The sequence below is a fragment of the Hippopotamus amphibius genome, chromosome 17 (assembly GCF_030028045.1).
Source record: "Hippopotamus amphibius kiboko isolate mHipAmp2 chromosome 17, mHipAmp2.hap2, whole genome shotgun sequence".
NCBI classification, from domain to species: domain Eukaryota; kingdom Metazoa; phylum Chordata; class Mammalia; order Artiodactyla; family Hippopotamidae; genus Hippopotamus; species Hippopotamus amphibius.
Window position 1 is genome coordinate 53,143,022 of NC_080202.1, and position 21,466 is coordinate 53,164,487.

The following is a 21,466-nucleotide window of genomic DNA, read 5'->3' on the forward strand; positions in this document are numbered from 1 at the left end:
TTCACTGGTGTTAACACAGCCTCGAGCCACTAGTTAGATGTTTCAAGACTCTATCCGATCCACCAAGCTGGTCTGCACATGTACTGATTTCACTGTGCTTCCCAGGGTTCTAGACCAGGTCACACTCCTTCCTCATTCCCAGAGGAGCTCATACAGCACAGGCACTGGCTTGGGGATCAGTAAACAGTGAGTGAGCAGGTGCTACTGAGAAGCTAGCAGATCGTGGTCTCCCAGGTTTGACCATCAATGCTCATCCTCTCAGAGAGGTGGGATACCTCGCGGCACAATGAGGGCACAGACGCCAGGGCCAGATGGCCAGGGTCCAAGTTCAGGCTCTGCAGCTCACAAGCCACATGACCTCTGGAAAATCATCTAACCTCCCTTGCCTCAGTTCTCTCAATCACAAAGTGGGTATAACAGTACCTGCTCCCAGGGCTGTTCAGGAATTAAAGGGCTTGTCAACATGGCAAGCCTGGACAAAGCCAGACACACGGTAAGTACGACTTTAAATTAACCTAGTAGTGCTACTATTTTCCCAGAGGCAGAGAGACGTTAAGAGCTAGTAGCTGTGACAGTGTTGATGATGACCTAGCTCCTGAATATTGGGGGCGGGGTCCGAGTGTTTATTTTATTGTTATGCTTCAGGTCTTACAAGGGTAAGGATGTCAAAAATAGATAATTCAAAATAATCCTTTAATGACACATACAGTATAATCCTGGTTGTGGGGACAGGGGAAAAGGGAAGACAGAGACGTGGAAAATACACCAAAATATTAACAGTGGCATACAGGATTTTATATAATTTTCATTTTCATTGTTTTTCCATATTTTCTAAATGTTCAACAATGATGTGTTATTTTTATCATCTGAAGGAAAATAAGTTTTCAAGGAACTCAGTTATTCCAATAAAAAAATGTTAAAATATTTTTCAAGTACTAAGACCATTTTCAGCATAAAGTTTTATTTAAAGAGCAAGAACTCTTCAGGGAAAATACCGATGCCTGCCAGTCAAGTAAAAACCCACTTTTAGGAGAAGAGCTGTATGCATAAAGGAAAAGACTGAGAAGCAGTTCTCTGGAGCCAGGCCCTGAAGCCAGACTAGGGGTCCGATCCGCCCTCTGCCACCTACCAGGCCGGCCAGCAACAAACTGGAAGAAACACAGTCTGCTCTTGAGGTCCTGTGGTCACAACAGTGCCGAGCCAGCTCACTCAGGAAGTCCACTACAGCAGACAGGAGGCACCTTGTGTCCCTGCAGTGGTTTCACCTCTGTAGAAACTAAGCCTGGACCTAGGCCAGGGCTTAAAGGAAACGCAGAGAGAGGATAAGTGTGATTTAACATTTTGACCATGCTTTTATTCTGATACATCTTTAAACTGCTTGTGAGATCTTTTAAGGGTAAAAGAAATCATTCAAGAAAACACCAAACTCAACAGTATTCGCTGTGCCCTGCTCATCACCAACACCTTCAGGCATGGGGACAAGGGGTATGGCGGGGATGGATGAAGACCAGACGCCAAGAGGACAGGAGGCTGGGAACCACTGAAGCAACACTTTCAACATTTGCCACTGAAGCATTCTTTAAAGAAAACTGTCTCCAATTTCCACAGGCAGATACACGCTCTTTCCCTCCCTGCTGGTAGTGGCTTGTTCCTCTCCCTGCTACATCTAGCCGAAACTAGCAAGTCATTCTGTTGCCTCCTGCAGCCAATCAATGGCCAAGTGCAATCACTCCTTGCTCCAGGGAGCACTCAGGAAGCCCCTGTCTCAAGGTACCTCCCTAGCCCAAGCTATGGCCAGCTCTTTCTCACTTCCACCTTCCCCTCCTCAGGACACTCCTGACCCACTCATTCTCCCTAACACACATTCACACACACAAACATACATACACACACACTCACACACCTACGCAACACATACACATAAACATACACAGCAACTACCCCCACCCCCAACCCAGGCCTACTCTATAGCCAGAGGAATCTTTCTGAAATGCAATCCTAATCACGTCACTACCTTGCTTTAAAACCTTCCTTAACTGTTCTTAAGAGAAAACCCAAATTCCTAGGGCCTTACAAAGCTTGTCAGGACCTGCCCTGCTCGCCTCTCCATCATCATGGCTCTCCCAGCACTTCTCTTTGAACAGTCTCTGCTCTATTTATTTGCTCAAGAAATATTCACTGAACACCTACCACCAGTCAGTCACTATGTGAGAAGCTGGGGATGCAGCACAAACAAGACAAAGTCCCTGTCCAAGTGGGGGAGGCAAAACAAATGCATAACCCAGTGTCACAGGGGTAGATGTGCCACAGAAGATAAAACAGGTAGGGCTTCAGGAGGGGCTGGAGCATAGCCCTGCGGAGGGCAGAGGGAAGCACTGTTCAAAGACCGGCTCTCTCCCCTCCCCACCTCTGCACACCTGGTTCCTCTGCCCTCCCTCCCACCCTCTCCCTTCTTCGCCCAGATCATTTCCAGTCTTTTTCAGGTACTGGCTCAGCGTTCCCACCTTCCAAGAGGCCTTCTCCCCATTCTGCACACAGCCACCACTACCCCAACCCATCTTCCCCAATAAACTGGTAAACTCCTTAAAAGCAGGAGTTATTCACCGATGAATTGCCAACACTTAGCACAGGGCCTGACACACAGAGGCCCTCAATAAATATTAGCTGAATTACTGAATTATGTAAATCAGTTCTTGTGAGTTCATCATTCTTTCCCCTCACTACACCCCCACCTTTGACCTGCACATACTTTCACCTCACCCGTCAAGGACCCCGTACTGCACACAGCTTGGGCATACAGATGCCACTGAAATGTCCAGCAAGCAGAATTCCTTAAATTACTACCTTGTTACTCAAGTGCAGATACATAATTACTGCGTTGTGCTTTTACTTAACTTTGTATAAGGATGCCATTCTCCCTAATAAGCTAAAATTCCTCAAGGGCTACGCCCACCTCTTATGTCTCCTGAGATCCCACATAACCCCAGGCTCAGTGTCATGTATGTAAATGGTACGAAGTGCTCATAAGAACAAATACTTCCCCACGAAACACTGAGAAGCCCTGAAACTTGCTTTTAGATAGTGTACACTAATAGTTAGGATCTGTGCATTTCACTGTATGTAAAGTTTGCCTCAAACAATAATGTAAGTGAATATTAACCTCTTAGTTAGTGAGCGTGTTTCCCCAAATGCCATGGGTTAGCAATTCAGAAACTCCCCTCTGTGCATTCCAGCCAGCAAATGAATCAGTGAGGACAAAGGAGCCAGGTTCTCACTGTTCGGAAGGAAGTGGCAAACCTGAAAAGGGGGACAGAGGGGATGGGCCCTGTGGTAATCACCTCCGTGCATCACAGTACAATGCACAGCAATAAGTAAGCAATAACTACAGACAAACACGGATGTCTCCACCCTACATCTCTGCCAAGGCAGCCTGCAAACAGCGGCACACCAGCAACAATGGGCAGGCCTAGTGCCAGGTCTTGCTTCTAAATTCCATTCTCCACCAAAAGGAACTGGGGATTATTGGAGAAAAGGCTGATCCCAGGGCTGAGGCAAGGAATATACAAGATAAGCCTGGAACACCTTACTGTGCCAGAAAGCTAAGAAATGTTCAAAGCCTGGTGTGTTAAAGGGCACTGACAACAACATGATGAGGCCTTGCTAAGCAAGAAAATAAATAATAACAGGGATGGGCCAAATGAACAACGGCAACAAGGTGGGGACCAAGGAACATGACGCTTGATACAAGGCTCCGGAAAAAGCACGAGGCTTCAGTAGCACCCTCACCCAAAATGCATAACCTGAAACTGAATACAAAGAAACAGCAGGCAAACCCAACTTGAGGACATTCCACAAAATAACTGCCTGTATTCTTTTAAAAATAAATGCAATCAAGGTCAACAAATTCAGAGACAGAAAGCAGGATGGTGGTTACCAGGGGTTGGGGTGGGGTAGTGCTTAATGGGGACAGAGTTTCAGTTTGGGCAGATGAAAAAGTTCTGGAGGTGGATGGTGGTGATAGCTGCACAATACTGTGAATGTACTTAATAACTGCAGCCTTAAAAATGGTTTAAAAGATAAACTTCATATTATGTATATTTTACAAGAAAAAAAATTGTCAAGCTCAAGAAATTCTAAGAAAGCCTGAGAAACTCCTTTAGATTAAAGGAGACTACAGAAGTGAGACTTCTAAGGCAGTGAGTAAACCTGGGTGGGGAGAGGGGCAAAAGTGGCTCATAAAGGGGCAAACCACAACATTTTAAACATTTTAATGTGAACTGTGGATTAATAATAGTATTATATTGGGAGTTCCCTGGCAGTCCAGTGATTAGGATTCAGCACTTTCACTTCCCTAACCCCAGATTCAATCCCTGGTCAGGGAACTAAGATCCCGCAAGCCATGAGGCCAAAAAAAAGAAAAGTATTATATCAGTGGCAAATGTCCTGATTTTTACAACTGTCCTGCATTTACGCAAGAGGATGTCCTTGTTCTTAGGAGATATACACAGTAAAGCATAAAGGAGCACAGTCTCCAACTTACTCCTCAATAGTTCAAGGGAAAGAATTACATAGTCACATTTTTAAATAGAGAAAAGTAAATGAGGCAAGATGTAAAAACGGGTGAATCTGGGTAAGGGTATATAGGAATTCATTACACTATTCTTGCAATTTTTCTGTAAGTCTGAAATTATATTAAAACTAAAAAATGCAAAATAGTAGTAGTCAAGAACAGAAGACCCACCTGGAAAACACACTGACAGTGGGTAAAATTAACACTTGTCACTGGCTGTCTCTCCTCAGCTGTCTCCCCTTCTGCCCTAAAGGCACAACCCTCTCTGCAGAGTTGGACGTACAAGGCAAGTTTAAGGTTCAAGAACATGATTAAAAAATTAACATATCATGCCATATATTTACTGGAATGGCCTTTTCTATGTATTTAACTAGACTTACAAAAAGGAAAGAGTATCCACCTTGAGCTCTACAGAAACAAGCATGGTAGATGCCTGAAGCACTTTAACGGCTTCTGAACAAAGAGGACAGTCAGGAACCTGGAGGACACCCTCTATACATAAGCCACACGGATCTTGTTAGAACTCTAGCTTTAGAATTCCACAAGGTGATAATGAGGCAGAAATGTTCTCATCCATTTCAGGACTCTTCCACAGCATTGTTCAAAATGGAACACGGCACATTTTTTAAAGCAGGTTAAAAAAAATCTATGTAGATATCCCTTTGTGGCTCCTGAGCCTCACATGACAAATGCCAACAGAAAGTTCATACACTTCAAATGCAAAGTGGGAGAGTGACTATCATAAACCCTGCCCCCTTTACGCCCACATCCAAACCGGACTCCCTTGATTCTACCTTCTGGACATCAGCAGAGGACCTGTCCTGTCCTCCACCCCTCCCACACTGCCTCCTCCAGCCCTGGTGGTTCTCACCTGGATTACCACACTCCCCTCCCCAGTTGGTGATACTATCTCCAGTGTCACCCTTCTCCAAACCCTGCACTCCACCCAGTCAAAAAGATCTTTCAAAACACAAATCTATGTCTGACATTCCCTTGCTTAAATCCTGAAGCAGCTCCCATTACCAACTACATCAACAGTCATTACCTGCTGTTACTTTTTTTTTTTTTTTTTTTTTTTATAGTTGTGGCACACGGGCCTAGTTGCTCCATGACATGTGGAATCTTCCCAGGGCAGGGCTCGAACCCGTGTCCCCTGCATTGGCAGATGGATTCTTTACCACTGCGCCACCTAGGAAGTCCTACCTGCTGTTACTTTAAAACTGGGTCAACCTAACTGATTTATGTTTCATAAATGTTGTTCAATGCAGATGATTTACTTATTTAATGTAAACTAAAGGCTTTCACTGATAACCATAGCCTCCTTCCCTATAAACACACAATACACTGTAATTCTGTGTTAACATGTTTGTCTGTCCTACCAGACAGCAAGGTATGACACGGCACATTGTCAGTAAGCAATAAAACTCTACTGAGCTGAAGTGAGACCTCTGGCTACCTCCCCTCACCCCACTGGACCCATTCTCCTCCCTTCATAGAACAAGGAAATCCTGGGTTAGTGGCAGTGTGTCTTCCTATAGGACACACACTAGAAGTCTGGGGTAACAGGAGGCCCTAACGGTGCCCAAAGGACTACATGTAAGGCAAATGCCTTCACAATCACAAAGGCTCTCCACAAGCACAAGCTCAGAGGACGGAAAGAGTGCAACAGATCTCTTTCAGGTCTATCACCTGATTTCTGGTCAAGCTTGGTATTTTTGGCCAACCATCTGATAACTCAAGCCTTCTTCCTAGTTAAAGTTTGATGCCCACTTTCTTTTAACCACACTAACAAGTCTCAAACATTTGATAAGAGGACACCTAACCATTCTCAAAGATTACTGAAGACTCCCAAAGAACTTTTTATATGAGTTACATTTATCAGTATTTTCCATATTAGAGGTTAAAACCAAACATATATATGTGTGTGTGTATTTCCTTATTAATTCATTTAAAATTATAAACTTATTACATTTTCAATAACTATATTTTCAAAAAATTATTAGACAAGTGACACTGTTTTTTGCAAATCTCCTTAATGTCTGCCTTAATAGAAGGCAGCTCAGTTCTCACATTCTGCATTTAATCTGTTGTGATATGTTGTTTTGGCTGAAGTATTTGAGAAAAATATGGACTGAAAAAGATACATAGTTTGGAAAGGGCAGGAGTATCAGAATAGCGAAATAATTGGAAATATTCATCTTTGATACTACATCAAAACTCAGTAAGTGGTAGTTTCTTAGGTGTTTGCTGCAATTTATCTGAATAGAATAGAAAATGGAAAATTTAATCTACCCAAAACCAGAGCAATGATTCCTCATACCCTGTTATGTTAAAATCCATTGGTCTAGGACTTCCTAGGTGGCACAATGGTTAAGAATCTGCCTGCCAATGCAGGAGACCCAGGTTCAAGCCCTGCTCTGGGAAGATCCCACATGCCACAGAGCAACTAAGGCCGTGAGCCACAACTATTGAGCCTACACTCTAGACCCGGTAAGCCACAACTATTGGGCCCATGTGCTGCAACTACTGAAGCCCATGTGCCTAGAGCCAGTGCTCCGCAACGAGAGGTCACCGCAATGAGGAGCAGCCCCCGCTTGCCACAACTACAGAAAGCCTGTGTGCAGCAACGAAGACCCAACACTGCCAATAAACAAATTAAATACATAAAGAAATTAACTTAAAAAAATCCACTGGCCTAACTTTGGATCTTTTATCCATGGATGATTTTATAATATCATGAATTGGGCACTTGGAAATATCGGTTCAGTGGATTATGCTGACGTTCCAAATGTGGACACATTTCATTCTACAATAGAAAAAATCATATTCATTAACATTACCATCATCTCATCAGAATCATCTTCAAGAACTAGGAAGCTGGGAAGCTCACGGTGGCAGACACAGGTTTTCTGAAACTCTGATTTTCACTTGAAAGCTCAAATTCTATCACTGGCAACAAATAGTGTCATTTGTTTTCCCTGAAGTGAAGCTCACTTGGTTCATTTTCGAGAAGCTGTCTGCCAGAACCCAAGCCTGACCACGCAGGGCCAGCCTGCCAGCCTCCTCCAGGTGCAGCTTGTGTTTCAGGCAGTGCAGCAGCTGGCGCAGCCGGCAATCACAGGTGCTCTTCCTCAGACAACCATACCTTGTGCAAAGCATAAAAAAGGCGTATACTAAAGAGCCAAGATTTAAGAAAACTAATAATTTTAATGCTTTATCAAGAGCATTCTGAAGTGAAACTGGGATTATTTTTTTACTGAGAGCATGTGGCAATGAAGAAAACAATAACCACCGGCACAGATTTGAGCTCAGGCACCAGCACTTTCACCCACCCACAATTAGTGCAATTGTCAACATGGGGAAAAGGCCAATAACCAACATCTTCTATTATTATGAAAATAGTGTCTCCTCGGGGACCCCGGGAAGCACAGAGCACATGGTTAGAACAGCTAGGCTGCGCCATCAGCATCATTCTGTTGGTTGGTTGACTGTTTTTGTATCCCGCGGCACCACCACCCCCCATCTTCCGGATACATTTGGTTTCAGCCTCCCTCCTCTCAGCAGTCTTCCAGTGGAGACAGTGTGATACAGTTTTGCTTGTTTGTTTTCACTTGGGCTTTCTTTCTCAGATTCTGCTTCTGTCTGCCCTTCAGGCAAGCCTTCTAATCAAGCCTCAGTTTCCTCATCAATCACACAGAGATAACAATCCTTGCTACTGAGCCTTAAAAGACATAATCTAAGTGGAAGCCTTTGGTGAACGATTCATTTTTTCATCAGTACATTTTTATTGAATCCCTACTGTGTGCCAAGCACTGTCCTCTATGGAAGCATAGACAAGGTCCTTGTTTTATGACAAAAGGCTCACTTCTGGGGATTGGGGTATGAAGAAAAATATGAGAGACATAAAGAGCGATCATGAGCGATTGGGGGCTGCTTAAGATGGAGTGATCAGGGAAGCTCTCCAAGGAAGTGACCTAGACGCTGGGTGCAAACTACAAGAAGCCAAGTGTGCAATGGTCAGATGGAAGAGCAGTCCAGGCCTTTCCATGTAAGAAGTAGAAAAGGCCAGATGATGAAGCTTTGTGAACCAGGGTGGAGTCTTTGTTCTACTCCAAGTACTAGGAAGCTAGTGGAGAGGCCTGGTAAGGAAGTAACAGAATCTGATTTACACTTCAACAAGATCCGTCTGACTATTATGTGAAGAATCAATTGTAGGACAAGAGCAGACATAGGGAGACCAGTCAGGACACGATTCTAGCTGTCCAGATGAAAGATGGTAGTTGCCTGGACTGAGCTCACAGCAGTGGAGACAAAATGAAGTGGTCCAATATAAGATACACTTTGGAGGCAAAGTTGACAGGTTCTACTGATGAAACAGACAGTACAATGAGGAAAGGAAGAGAAAATAATTACAGATAAAGTCTAGATTTACAGCTTTTACACTTGAGTGGATGGTGATGGCAGTGTGTTTTAATGGAGAAAACCAAGGCAAAGCAGGAAATTAGGTACCTGAGACAGAAGTCATGGAATGAAGATGGCACACAAAACCATGAGACTAGATAAGATCTAGCAAGGGCCGTACAGACAAAAAAGAAAGGGTTCCAAGATCAAGTTCTGGGACAAGCTACAGTCAGCTGTCAACCAGCAAAGGAGTCTGAGGAGGAGCAATTAGTGACCTCAGAGGAACACCTGGAGTTTCAGGAAGACACAGAAGCAAGTGAGGAAAAGTTTTGTGAAGGAGCGAGTGGTCCACCCTCAAATGCTGCTGAGAATTGAAAAAATACGGACAGAGAAGTGACATTTAGATTTAGCAACAAATGATGATCTTGTGGAGGGCGATCTGAGTGGCATGGAAGAGAGCCTAAATGGAGTACATTGAGAGGATGCAAAGTGAGGAAACAGGGAGTAAAGAAGGGTTAGAAAGTATTACTATTTACCCTCACCCCAAAGACAACCTAAACACTTGACTTTCCATATATGTTTATTTATTTTAAGCTCTTTACTGGAATATAATTGCTTTACACTCTTGTACCAGTTTTTGAGGTACACCAAAGTGAATCAGCTGTATTTATATATATATCCCCATATCCCCTCCCTCCTGCGACTCCCTCGTACCCTCCCTGTCCTGGACCTCTCCCTTTGTTATACAGCAACTTCCCACTAGCTATCTATTTTACATTTAGTAGTGTATCTATGTCTATGCTACTCTCTCACTTTGTTTAATGTATCTACTTGGCTTCCTCCATGGTTTATTTAAGTATGGCTACAAAGCAAGGTGACTAAGCCTAAAGACTCGTTTTGGGAAATGGCTTCATCATTTTATAGCTACATTTCCTACACACATGCAGGTATAGTGTGTCTGTCAATGTTTTTCTTTGACAGCAATAGCTCTCAGGCTTCCCTGATTCCATCCCACATATGCATCTGAGACCAATTATCTCCACATGCCCACTTTCTGGAAAATGAACTCTGTGATAACTATAAAGTATCACAGTAAAACACAAATGGGGATTCACCCATTGAAACACACACACACACTCACTCACACACACACAAATGGGGGAGTTATATACAAATCTGTTTTGGCCATAGGTCTATGAATGATTCATTTTGAACTGTAATTCATATGTCTAGTTATTTGAAAATCACAAGTCAAAAATACCATTGAAGCATATACATACTTACTACACACAGAACTAGCCAAACAAACTTGATAATTTGATAATAACAGTATTAAACTTGCAGTAGCTTACTAATTAAAATGCAACAATAGTGACATCTGAAAACCAGGAATGATTCAATACCAAGATTGTGAGAATCCCAATGGAGAGTGGGCATGTGCTGTAGTTCTGTGAGGATGCCAAGTGCCTAGTGGAAGAAAACAGAGTCGTCACTCAACTGTGGTAAAGTTGTTAACTTTAGGAACCCTTAACAACTCCACTAAATAGGACACCAGTAAGTAACTGCTGATTCATATACAATAAAAGTATGTGGACTTCAACAGAAAAAAAAAAGGTATGTGGACTTGCATACGGATCACAGGAAAAAGCAATGACTGAGTCTGTGTTTAGAACAGTCAATGGTCCACCAGGAGAAGAGGTCTACATAGGTCCTCGTATAGGACAACTGGGCCCACACCTGTTGCTTTACAATAATGCTGCATCATCAGACAGCTGGAGACCACCTTCAGCACAGGGAAACGGTCTAGCTTGGATGACCGTGTGCTCAAGATTCCTAGAATCTTGAAGTCACACATGGGTAACCCCACAGGCCAGAGCCAACGCCACAAATGGACTACTTAGGGTTTTGTACTATCTGAATGAGTTCCAATATTTTAAAATCGGAAAACTTCACATTAAAAAAAAAAAAAAAGTTTTCTGGCTTCTCAAAGAAAAGAGAGGGGGAGGGAGACCTGGCCAGGCCCAGCTGCCCCTTGAGCTGCAGCCTGTGCTCTCCAGAGCCCCAATGATCCCATACTCTGGAAAGTCAGACAAGTCAAACCTCAGCTGCCATTTATCTAAGAACCTGTGCCATTATTCTCCTTCTGTCTGACCTGTTTCGTTCATTTATGCTACCTGCTAACTCTCAGCATCATTTGGATTTGCACACTTTATCTTAGCAGAGTGGGCTGAAAAGGTCCCCTCAGGGTCTAACCAGGAGAAAGAGACTACAAGGATGTCCATATGCCAAGCTCTCACAAACTTAAAAATGTTAGCTGCTGATTTTCTTCTTTATTAAACAACTTGCAAAGGTGGGATATAGCAAACTTTCTCCCCTGGATCTTTCTAAGTTGCAATTTCAGTAATTACTCAGACTCCCAGAACTTTTCTTCCTCTTAATAACCTATGAAGAGCTTATCAGGGATGTTAATCATTCACAAACTGTTTTAATTAAATGGCCAAAAATAAATCCATTAATCAGTTTTGAAAAGTTTGAGCATGGGTTTAGGGTAGCAAAGGGAACTAGATTTCAAAAGAAAAAAAAGTGCCCTCCAAATACAATGAAAAAACAAAATTACAGTTACTTTTAAAATAAATCTTTTCATACAGGCATAGCAACCACAAAAGCTTTAAACTATATAATCAGAACTAAAGATGTCCATAAGACAGACTTCATACAATCTCTTCCAATGACCATCTCTTTTACTCTCTAAACTACTTTTGGATGAAACAAATTTTCCTAACTTTTTGAAGATAAGCCAAATAACAACTGAAGCACCAGTTACTAGTGACTGAGTAACTGGAATCACCATAAGGGTAACCCTATACATGTTCAACATAATACACTAAAAACAACAATCATATAAACATACCCATAAGCCCAGAGCAAGCACACTACATTATAACACCAACTACCCCTCTCAGGATAAAATGCTCAAATAAATAAAGACAGTCTCGAAGGAGAAAACAAAACACACACAAAAAAACAAATTATAAGCATGCATGGATGAGACAGTCTCACTCTTTTGCTCTGGACATGAGGAAATAGATGTTGGTTGATTAAGGACAGGTTCAACAAAATTGACTGTCTTCTTTCCTACTAGCTGCTTGAGTCACTATCCACATTCCAATACCATGAGGACACCCTACTAGACTCAAGTTCCAACCCATCACACTCTACTATTAGAGAAATTCTGTCCCCAGGTAATAGTAACATGACACCACATAAAAGGAGGAAAGTCTAGATTCAAGACAAACTGTTTAGAAGGCTATGATGTTCACTGTAACTTTAAGAGAACTTTGCATTAATTTGTTACTAACTGAACATTTGCCTGTAATCTTGCTTCCTAGCATACTATATTAGACTTCTGCACTCCACCTAGCTTGGACAAAAAAAAGGAAAGTAAGCACTAAAGTAGACTAACCACGTGGGAACAAAGTATATCAAAGAGCATGTAAATACTTGCAATGCTGTATTTTCTAACTTGCTTAACTCCCACTGTCTGAATTAGAACTTACTTTAAATCTAATTAACACTATCCAGTGAGTAACTACTAACCAAAACAGGCTTTTCCGTTTACAACCAAAAAATGGAGTCTGAAATGGTTTGTGCTTTTTGGTTGACTTGCAACATGTGGCTGGGAAGAAAATACCGCCGTTCTCCCAAGGACACATTTCTGCCTCTGAACTTTCTTGAAAAACTACCAAGGGCCAAGGGGCGCAGGCTCAATCCACTTACCCGATCCTTCATCCTCCAGCTCTGAGCTAAGGATTTGGAACCTTCAATTTTCTCACAGTGCCTCTTTTTCATAAAAGCCAAAGGCAGGTTCCAGTCAGTAAGGTCGGCCTCATGTTCCTCCCCGAGTCCCAGGAGAGGCGACTGCAGCATTTCGGATTCCATCAGCGGGGGAGGGGGTGGGGGAGTCCTGGGCAGCAAGCGCTCGAGAACCTCCAGCCTTAAAAACTAGCGTGTACCAGAATCGGTGAAATAAAAAACAGAAAAGGGGGAAGTAGAAAAAGAAATGGATGGAGAGTGTGCGAAGACCCTCACTCAGGCAAAAAGTCTGGGATCCTTCTCTCTAACACTGCGCGGGAAGTCGGAGGTGGGAAGAGCGCTGGGAAATGAGGGAACCCAGGGAGTTCCGCAGAGACACACACGCCCCCAGATCCCAAGCCACCTGCTGCTTCCGAAAGTGTCCGTTCCCGGAGGGGCTGCGAGCGGAGCTGTCAAAGGCGTGCGAGACTCCAGGCCTCACGATGACCCTGCTCTCGGCCTCCAACGCCTCAGCCGATCCGAGGACAGGCAGGCCGCCCGCTCTTGGTGCCGGTTCGCCGACGGGGCTGAGGTCTTCGGCCGAGGGGAAGAAGTTCAGAGCGCCTCGGGCCTCCTACAGCCACTTTCAGCCCTGCGGGTCCCTCACTCGCCTGAGCTGCTGCAACCAGAGCCAGGACCGGCCCATCGTGCTCGCCCGCAGCCGGCTCCTCAGCCCCGAGTCCGCGCGGCCTGGCCGGTCCTGGCCTCCGGCCTTGTGACTCTCTCCTGCCTGAAAACGAGTCCTGAGAAACGGGCGACACGGAGCCGCGGAGCAAATGGGTAATGTGGGCTTATTGGGTTTGGGGAGTTTTGCCCTCTGGTTTGAAGGTACAGTGAAACTCCTCTCATCAGCACATCAAGGAGGACGCCATATTGCCAGAACCCAGCATGCAGCGCGATCTACGGCGAGGCTAACAGGCCAAACTTCCTCAGAGCGTTCTGGCCATGCTTCCGAGGAGGCAGGGAGAGAAGACCCCGCCTCCCCGTTACCATCGTTACCACAATTCAGCTTTCTAGAGTTTATCGCAGTTCGTGCAATAGATGTGTCATATCAAAGTCAGTCCTATAAAGGAAACTGTTAATTTTGAAAAAAGCTTTTTATTATTACAAACGGACCTACGTGCTTCTGAAATTAAAGGATTCAACCCTTTGTTATTTCTTCCAGATTTTGGAAAAGCAGCAAAATTTTCAGAAAGAACCAGTGATAATATTACAAAAGAAGATAATATTGGGGGTGCGGGCGTAGTATCCTCCACAGTATCAATCAGATTTTCTTTTTTATTTTCAAGGAACACTAAGTGAAAAAATTATTTTCGACAATTATAATTTTTTGTTTAATCCATCTTATTTTCTGAGTGGTTTATTCTTATTTTGATATAACTTCATGTGCAAATAACTAAAGTCTACAGATTTATATGCGTGGCATGCCTCCTGCATTACTTTATTGCTCTATTCCATAAACATTGCATATTTATAATGTGTGGAGAGCTGTGTCCTGTGCAGAGGGATTATAAACCCCAAGCAGCATGCAGTGCCTGCCTTCAATAAACATAGTGTCTAGTGAGACACAAGTAACCATTAGATAAAACAGGGCAGGAGGCAAGGAGGCTCCTCTTCCCTTCTGCATTTGGGCTTTGAAGCCAGGCCCACTCGTATCTGCATCTCAGCTGTGTCCTTTCCATGTCTGTGACCTTGGTCAATCCCTTAACTAGTTCAGCCTCAGTTTCCTTAACTATAAAACTGGGTTAATATAATACCCACCTAGAAGGATAAAATTAACCCGTGCAGGTATCTGGTATATAGTGAGTGCCCAATACAATTCCAGCAATGTTGGGTCTATAGCTGGAGTGAGATCTAGCAGACCTGTGTGCTTTATTAATCTAAAATTTCAGACTGGGCTCTGGAAGAGACCCTTTTCCTCAGTGTGGTTTCCTAGAGCTCTGACACACTGTGGCCATCCATATCAAAATCCTGATGGTATTTTGTTCCTTTCAACATCCGAGTGAATACTGCAATCCCAGATCATTCCCACCTAGCACATAGCAGACATTTAATTAAAATTCTTGGATTAAATCCTTACCATTCTAAACATTTATTCGGTTATTACACCCCAATAAGCCAAATTATCCCATTAAAACTCAGGGCAAATTCACCAGACCACAAATGGAGGCTAAAATCTTCCATTTCCTTGCTCTTTGTGTTGGCAAAATATCCCCCCACAGTCACCAGCAGAGGCTTTAGGACTGCAGGGTCCTGGGAAGACCCCACTGTCACCTGAGGGCAGCAGCATGACTCCGGCTCTGCAGCACACAACAGTGAAGGCCAGGGTCCCCAGGTGCTCTTGCAAGAAGCAGCAGCTACAGAAAAGCAGCAGCATTGAACCCATTCATTCCTAACTAGCCCTGTGACCTGGGAAAAGCTACTCAATCTGTGTGAGACTCAGTTTCCTCACCTATGAAGTTGTCATCTGGGGAAATCTACTCACCATGTCTGACATTCTAAGTGGAGGTTGTAACGGAGCCCATGGAACTCAAACCTGACAGCTTGTCAGAATCACCTGGGAAACTATTTTAAAATAAAATTCACCCAGACTGTTGAATCATGGGGAGAGGGAGGACAGGGATTCAGAATCTCTATTTCTTAATCAGGTAACCCTAATGATAACTTAAAAATTAGTCACATGTGGGGATACTGGACAATATTCTCGCTGAGTATATTAGGCAATATTCTCCCCCAATGATTCCTTCCCAGCCCCATGGTGGACCCTCAGTACTATTTGTACTGAATAAATGAATGCTATGAATCAATTATCTAATCTTCCATCTAATACATCAGAACAAGGCTCACCCTCTCCTCCAAACTACATAACAAAACACACCCTCCACTGTTTTACAAATGTGACCCCAGAACCAAGAGGCCTTTGGGGATCAGATGCATACATTCTGTCCCCAGCCTACCACCAATTCCTGCAGAATCACCAGAGCCTCTGCCTTCCTCTGTCCTCAGTCTCCACAGCTGAGACAAGAGATACTTAAAGAAGGTGAACATCTAAAGACACTTCAAGTGTCAAAATTCTGTGATTCATGTAAAAACCAGAAAAAGCTGGTGAAAGCCCAGCTCCCAACCTGAAGTTTCAAGAAGGGGCTTGAATCATTTCACAGCATCAAGACTTTTTTTTTTTAATATTTATTTATTTTTGGCTGTGTTGGGTCTTCACTGCTGTGCTCAAGCTTTCTCTAGTTGAGACAAGCAAGGACTACTCTTCGATGAGGTACACTGGCTTCTCTTGTTGCAGAGCATGGGCTCTAGGCATGTGGGCTTCAGTAGTTGTGGCACTCGGGCTCAGTAGTTGTGGCTCACAGGCTCTAGAGCACAGCCTCAGTAGTTGTGGCGCATGGGCTTAGTTGCTCTGAGGCATGTGGGATCTTCCCAAACCAGGGATCAAACCCATGTCCCCTGCATGGGCAGGTGGATTCTTAACCACTGCACCACCAGGGAAGTCCCACAGATTCATGACTTTTAAAAGAAACCTCTTAGGGCTTCCTAGGTGGCGCAGTGGTTGAGAATCTGCCTGCCCATGCAGGGGACACGGGTTTGATCCTTGCTCTAGGAAGATCCTGCATGCCGCGGAGCAGCTAAGCCTGTGCACTACAGCTATTGAGCCTGCACTTTAGAGCCCGTGAGCCACAACTATTGAGCCCAGGTGCTGCAAGTACTGAAGTCCACGTGCCTAGAGCCCGTGCTCTGCAACAAGAGAAGCCACGGCAATGAGGAGCCTGTGCACCACAACGAAGAGCAGCCCCCACTCACCACAACTAAAAAGAAAGCCCATGCACAGCAAAAAAGACCCAACACAACCAATAAAATTTAATAAATAAATAACTAAAAGAAACCTCTTTCCAATGTGTCATGAGCGACTCTATTCAAGTCCCAGATAAGCTTTGGAAGCGTGGCTCCAGGTTTCCAGAAGGCAGTGAGCGTGGATGACTAATAACAGGCTGGAAATTCAAGGGCTAACTTTTCTCACCTGGGTGATCTCATTACCATGGGGTGTGATCGGCCAGCCACTTGGGTCTGCAGTTCCAATTCCCAATGTCTCCAATTCTTCACAAGCAAGGACATCTCCTGCTTGCCACAAAGCCTCTAAATAAGATACTTTAATCATGAAAACAAGTTCTACAAATCTCCAAAAATGTGTGAAACCTGATCTGGTTCAAGCTATGGAAGAGAAGAGGGTGTTGATGAAATCCTGCTAGGGGTGAACATCAGGCTGCAGATGTGGAACTGGGAAAGAGAAGGGGATTTTAGTTCCAGCCCTGATGTGAAACAACAGAATAACCTTTGACCTTCCTGTACAGAAAGGGGGGAACTTGTCTTACAATATGAAGGTCAAGCAGAAGACCCCTTCCAGACCTAAATCTCGGTCTATTTGGCAACCAGAAGCCAGAGAAACAGCAAAGTAAGCAGAGAACAAATATAATAAAACCTGAGTGTGTAGGTCAAATACAATAGAGGTTAGGGGTAAATTTGGGAGAACAACGGGGGTAGGGAGAGGGTCTGAATGGATGCCTCGGGAACATAGCAGGTTGCTCAGGAAGAACCAGGAGGCTGGGTTTTCACAGCCTCCAAGCTCAGCTGTTGGCTAATCTCTCAAAACACAAGACCATCACAGCCGAGTCGTTCCATTTGCAGGCAGGACAGGCTGCGTTCCATCTTCCAATATTGCAGTTTCTCTGCTAAATCAATCAAGGGCACTGAATGTGTTTTGTCATCAAGATTCAGGAGCAAGCCTGGAGGTTAAGCAACTCAAGAAAACTAGGTGCTTCGCTATTATTTTCCATGCAGGGAGACTGGCCAGCTCCTATTCTTTCCAGAGAAATCTGTGCTTAGCTTAAAAGAAACCAAAATAGATATAAAGTACTTTGCTTCTTGTCTGAGCATCATTACTCTGTTTTTAGCAGGATGCAAGCCACCCCCTTCTGCAGGTCAGATGTTTTGTTGACAGCAAAGTGAGAAGAGAGAAAAGGAAGTAACAGCACTGGCAGTCGGAGTTGCGGCTGCAAGAATCCAAATGAGCCCGCCTCCCTCCCTCTCTGTCCATTCCACCGTCTAAAAATATGGTGGTGTTTGTGCTTTTACCTCCTATTGCATATCTTTCTATTTTATGTACAAATTTTTTACACTGAGCAAGTAAGGTTTTGAGAAGCAGAAACAAATGACAATGTTATTCCATTTTCAAAAGGGGGTGACTCCTGAGTAGCATAGAGACTATGGTAAAAGATGCCTCTTATTGAATAATCTTCACCCACTATCCACATTTCTTCTTTCAGAATTGAGAATTATTGCATAGCCTCAGCTTTAAAGGGCCAGTTGAGAAGGAAACAGATAAGGAAGGGAACAGAAGTAGATCCTTCACCTCCAGCCCTTTCCTTCCCACTCTGGGGGCTGCTTTGCATAGGATGGTGAAGAGCTATCTGGGGACCCTAGAATTTGGAACAAGGTGAGGAGTGATGGAGTTGGAAGGAAATGTGCCTCAGACCCAGTCCCCCTTGGGCCCAGCTTGCAGCATGGGCTCCCTGACCTGTCAGTCTAGAGGCCTGGTGCTCCCAGCTCCAAGCCTTCACTGGACCAGAAACCACTGTCCATGGCATTTGTGGAGAAGAGAAAAAAGCCAGTATCTTTCCCAGTCACAAGTTCATTAATGTGAGCCCTGTCTTCCTCCCCTAGGACCCAGAGGTAGAATCACTGAGATGTGATCTATGCCCAGGGCAGAAAGAGCGTTTAAAAAGAAAAAAGAAGAAAGGAAAGCTTTTACGATAGAAACTGCATTGAGAAAATTTGCTATCCAATAAAAAATATGCAAACGGAATTTTATAACATTTTTTAATAGTATTGCCTACAATAAAATCCTACCTTTATGAAAATAGAAATAATATAACCACTGTCTCTTTTTAAATTCCCCATTTGTTATTTTATGTGATATTAACATCTCACCAGTGATTCTCAGGTTCTCAGTGAGCACAAGGTCCTAGGGGAGCCAAGGCTAAGCCAACTGTTGCCTCTGCCTCTAATAGGGGGGATTAGAGAATATGACAGTAACTAAAATATTGTGATCCTGATAGTGAGTATTTGTGGTGAGCCAAGCCCTTTTCATGAGAATTAACTCCTTTAATCCTCCTAATAACCCCCTTTAAGGCTCCTGTTTTAGATCCATTTTACCAGTAAGGAACTTGAGACAGAGAACAATTAAATAGCTTTCTCAAGATCTCCCTGCTGGCCAGGGCTGGGAGAGAGTCCAGCCAGCATGTCTAAGGCCAGGACTTGGGAGCCATGAGAACCTCATCAGGCCCTGGAAGTCACACAGACCAAGGTTCAAATCCCTGCTCTGCCGTTTCTGTGTCCTGGTACCTGGGGAGAGGTGATGCATGCACCCCAGCCCCAATTTCATGTGTAAAATAGGAAAACTAACACTTTCTGTTTCGTAGACATGTTATAAGTGTCAAATCAGCTAGTGCCAGGCACACAGTAAGCACTCAATAAAGGCTGTTTTTATTAATAAACTGCTATAAGAATAAATTCCACCTAGGGCAATTAAAAAGGCTTCATGGAAAACACAGCATGTGTGCCTGAGCCTCAAAAAGTAGATTTATTTTTTTCCAAATAATTTAAATTGTTTTTTCTAAATGAAAACCTTCCACTTGGGGTGGGAGGAGAGGTTAGAGTGGGATGTCTCGTTTTTCACGGGAGATGTCAGTGGATCAGATCATAAAATGATTTCTGAAAAGTGAAGAAAGACACTGTAAACACACTATGCAGAAATGCTGAATTGAATGTAAGAAGAAACAGCGCAGCGTGCGGACCATCTGCTCCAGGGGTGGGGTGACGTGGGGTGGGGGGCAGGGACCACCACCCTCCCTGCATTATAATCCCAGAAATATCATTCGACACTTTAAACAGTATCACATAGTACTTTGACAATTTTTCTTAAATTAAAAAAAAAAGTAATAAATATTTGCTGGAGAAAATTGGAAAATGTCAAAAAGAATGAAGAAAAATAAATAAAAATTACCCATCAGTCCATAGCCCGGAGTACCTAGTTTCCACTTTATGTATTTCCTTCCTGCCTTTTCTTTCTGGCATACATGTTTTTAAAATTACATTTGCTTTTTACATTAAAAAATAACATTATTCTGAAACATTATTTTGAAAGTAAAGAAGAAACACTTTTAATTCTTTAAACACACATAACTACTCTTAATATTTCTTTGTATAGCCTTCCGGTATATATTACAAATATTTCTTATAAATGGATATACTTATTTGTAAGGTTTTGCAAAAAAGAACCATTCGATTTTAAACAAACACTATTTAACAAAACATTTCATTTTGTGACTTTTTCACATAGCAGGAGCACTTTCCTGAGCTACACTTCCAAGCATTCTGCAAATCAGTATCGTTAACAGCTGCGTGTACCTTTAGCACAGATAGTAACTGAAAAATGTGGAGAGGTGACCCATAAAGAAGGATTTTAATTAAAAAAAATTTTTTTTATTGTGGCCACAGCCCTTGGGGCTAATACCTTAAGTCAGGACTTTCACTTGCTTTAATGAAATTCAATAGGCTAGACCTTCGGTTACAAAGACATAAGGCAGATACCCTCCTGTTCATTTTCAAAAACATCTTGCAGGAGCTTAAGCCTGCTTGTGGAGCCTTTGGAAGGTTCTTAAGTGTTTGATTTAGTACTAATTAAAATAATTATTGTAATAATGATGGCTGACATAGCACACTTCCTATGGACCAGACTCTGTTCCAAGCATTTCACATGTATTAACTCAATGCCTGCAACACACCTATTGCCCCCATTTTACAGATAAGGAAGCTGAGGCACAGACAGATTAAGGAACTTGCCAAGGCTACACAGCTAACAAGTGGTGGAACCAGGATTCAAACCAGCAGGTTCCCAAATGTTGCTACATCAGAATCACCTGGGGGGCTTTATAGGCCTAATGCCCAGGCTGCAATTTCACCATTAGAATGTCGGGGGTGGGGGGGGGCGGTAGCTGGAAGCAGCCTGGAACCCCCAGGTGCTCCCAGTGCTGGGAAGTGCAGGGACCCATGACATGTGCCGTCTATGCATAGCTTCCGGTGAGGCTGGTTCAAAGCTGGGAGCAAGCTGGCCAGAGAGGGCGCCTGGTGAGCTGGATTAGGTCTCCCCAAGTGACCAGATGTCCTGGTTTCCTGGGGCAGCCCCAGCTGCAACTTCTACCTGGACATATTAATTTTTAAAATTTTTTAAAATTTATTTATTTTATTTTATTTTATTTTTGGCTGCATTGGGTCTTCGTTGTTGCACTCAGGCTTTCTCTAGTTGCAGTGAGCAGGGGCTACTCTTCGTTGAGGTGTATAGGCTTCTCACTGCGATGGCTTCTCTTGTTGCAGAGCACAGGCTCTAGGCATGCGGGCTCAGTAGTTATGGTGCATGGACTTAGTTGCTCTGCAGCATGTGGGATCTTCCCGGCCCAGGGCTCGACCCCATGTCCCCTGCATTGGCAGGCGGATTCTTAACCACTGCGCCACAAGGAAGTCCCTGCCTAGACATGTTATTAATAGTACCCTCTTACATTCCCAAAATATCCTGGTTTG

The 21,466-nt window shown here is 43.6% G+C and overlaps 2 protein-coding genes across 11 annotated transcripts in view; both read right to left on the reverse strand.

Moving 5' to 3' along the window:
• The window catches only part of RPTOR (regulatory associated protein of MTOR complex 1), a 349,362-nt gene extending 335,658 nt beyond the window's left edge, over nt 1-13,704 (reverse strand). For 7 of the 10 annotated variants that reach the window (XM_057714266.1, XM_057714263.1, XM_057714261.1 and 4 more), the window contains exon 1: nt 12,749-13,704. In XM_057714266.1, coding sequence (XP_057570249.1) covers nt 12,749-12,910 — 162 coding nt within the window. In that variant the 5' untranslated portion in view covers nt 12,911-13,704. Of the gene's footprint in view, nt 1-7,410; nt 7,716-12,748 lie in introns of all 10 variants that reach the window. The other 3 variants (XM_057714267.1, XM_057714268.1, XM_057714269.1) reach the window with 3 other exon arrangements.
• Nucleotides 13,705-21,070: 7,366 nt separating this feature from the next.
• ENDOV (endonuclease V) overlaps nt 21,071-21,466 on the reverse strand; it is a 94,257-nt gene continuing 93,861 nt past the window's right edge. Inside the window, exon 11 of the mRNA XM_057714078.1 lies at nt 21,071-21,089. The gene's annotated coding sequence lies outside the window, so the exon portion shown is untranslated. The remainder of the gene's footprint in view (nt 21,090-21,466) is intronic.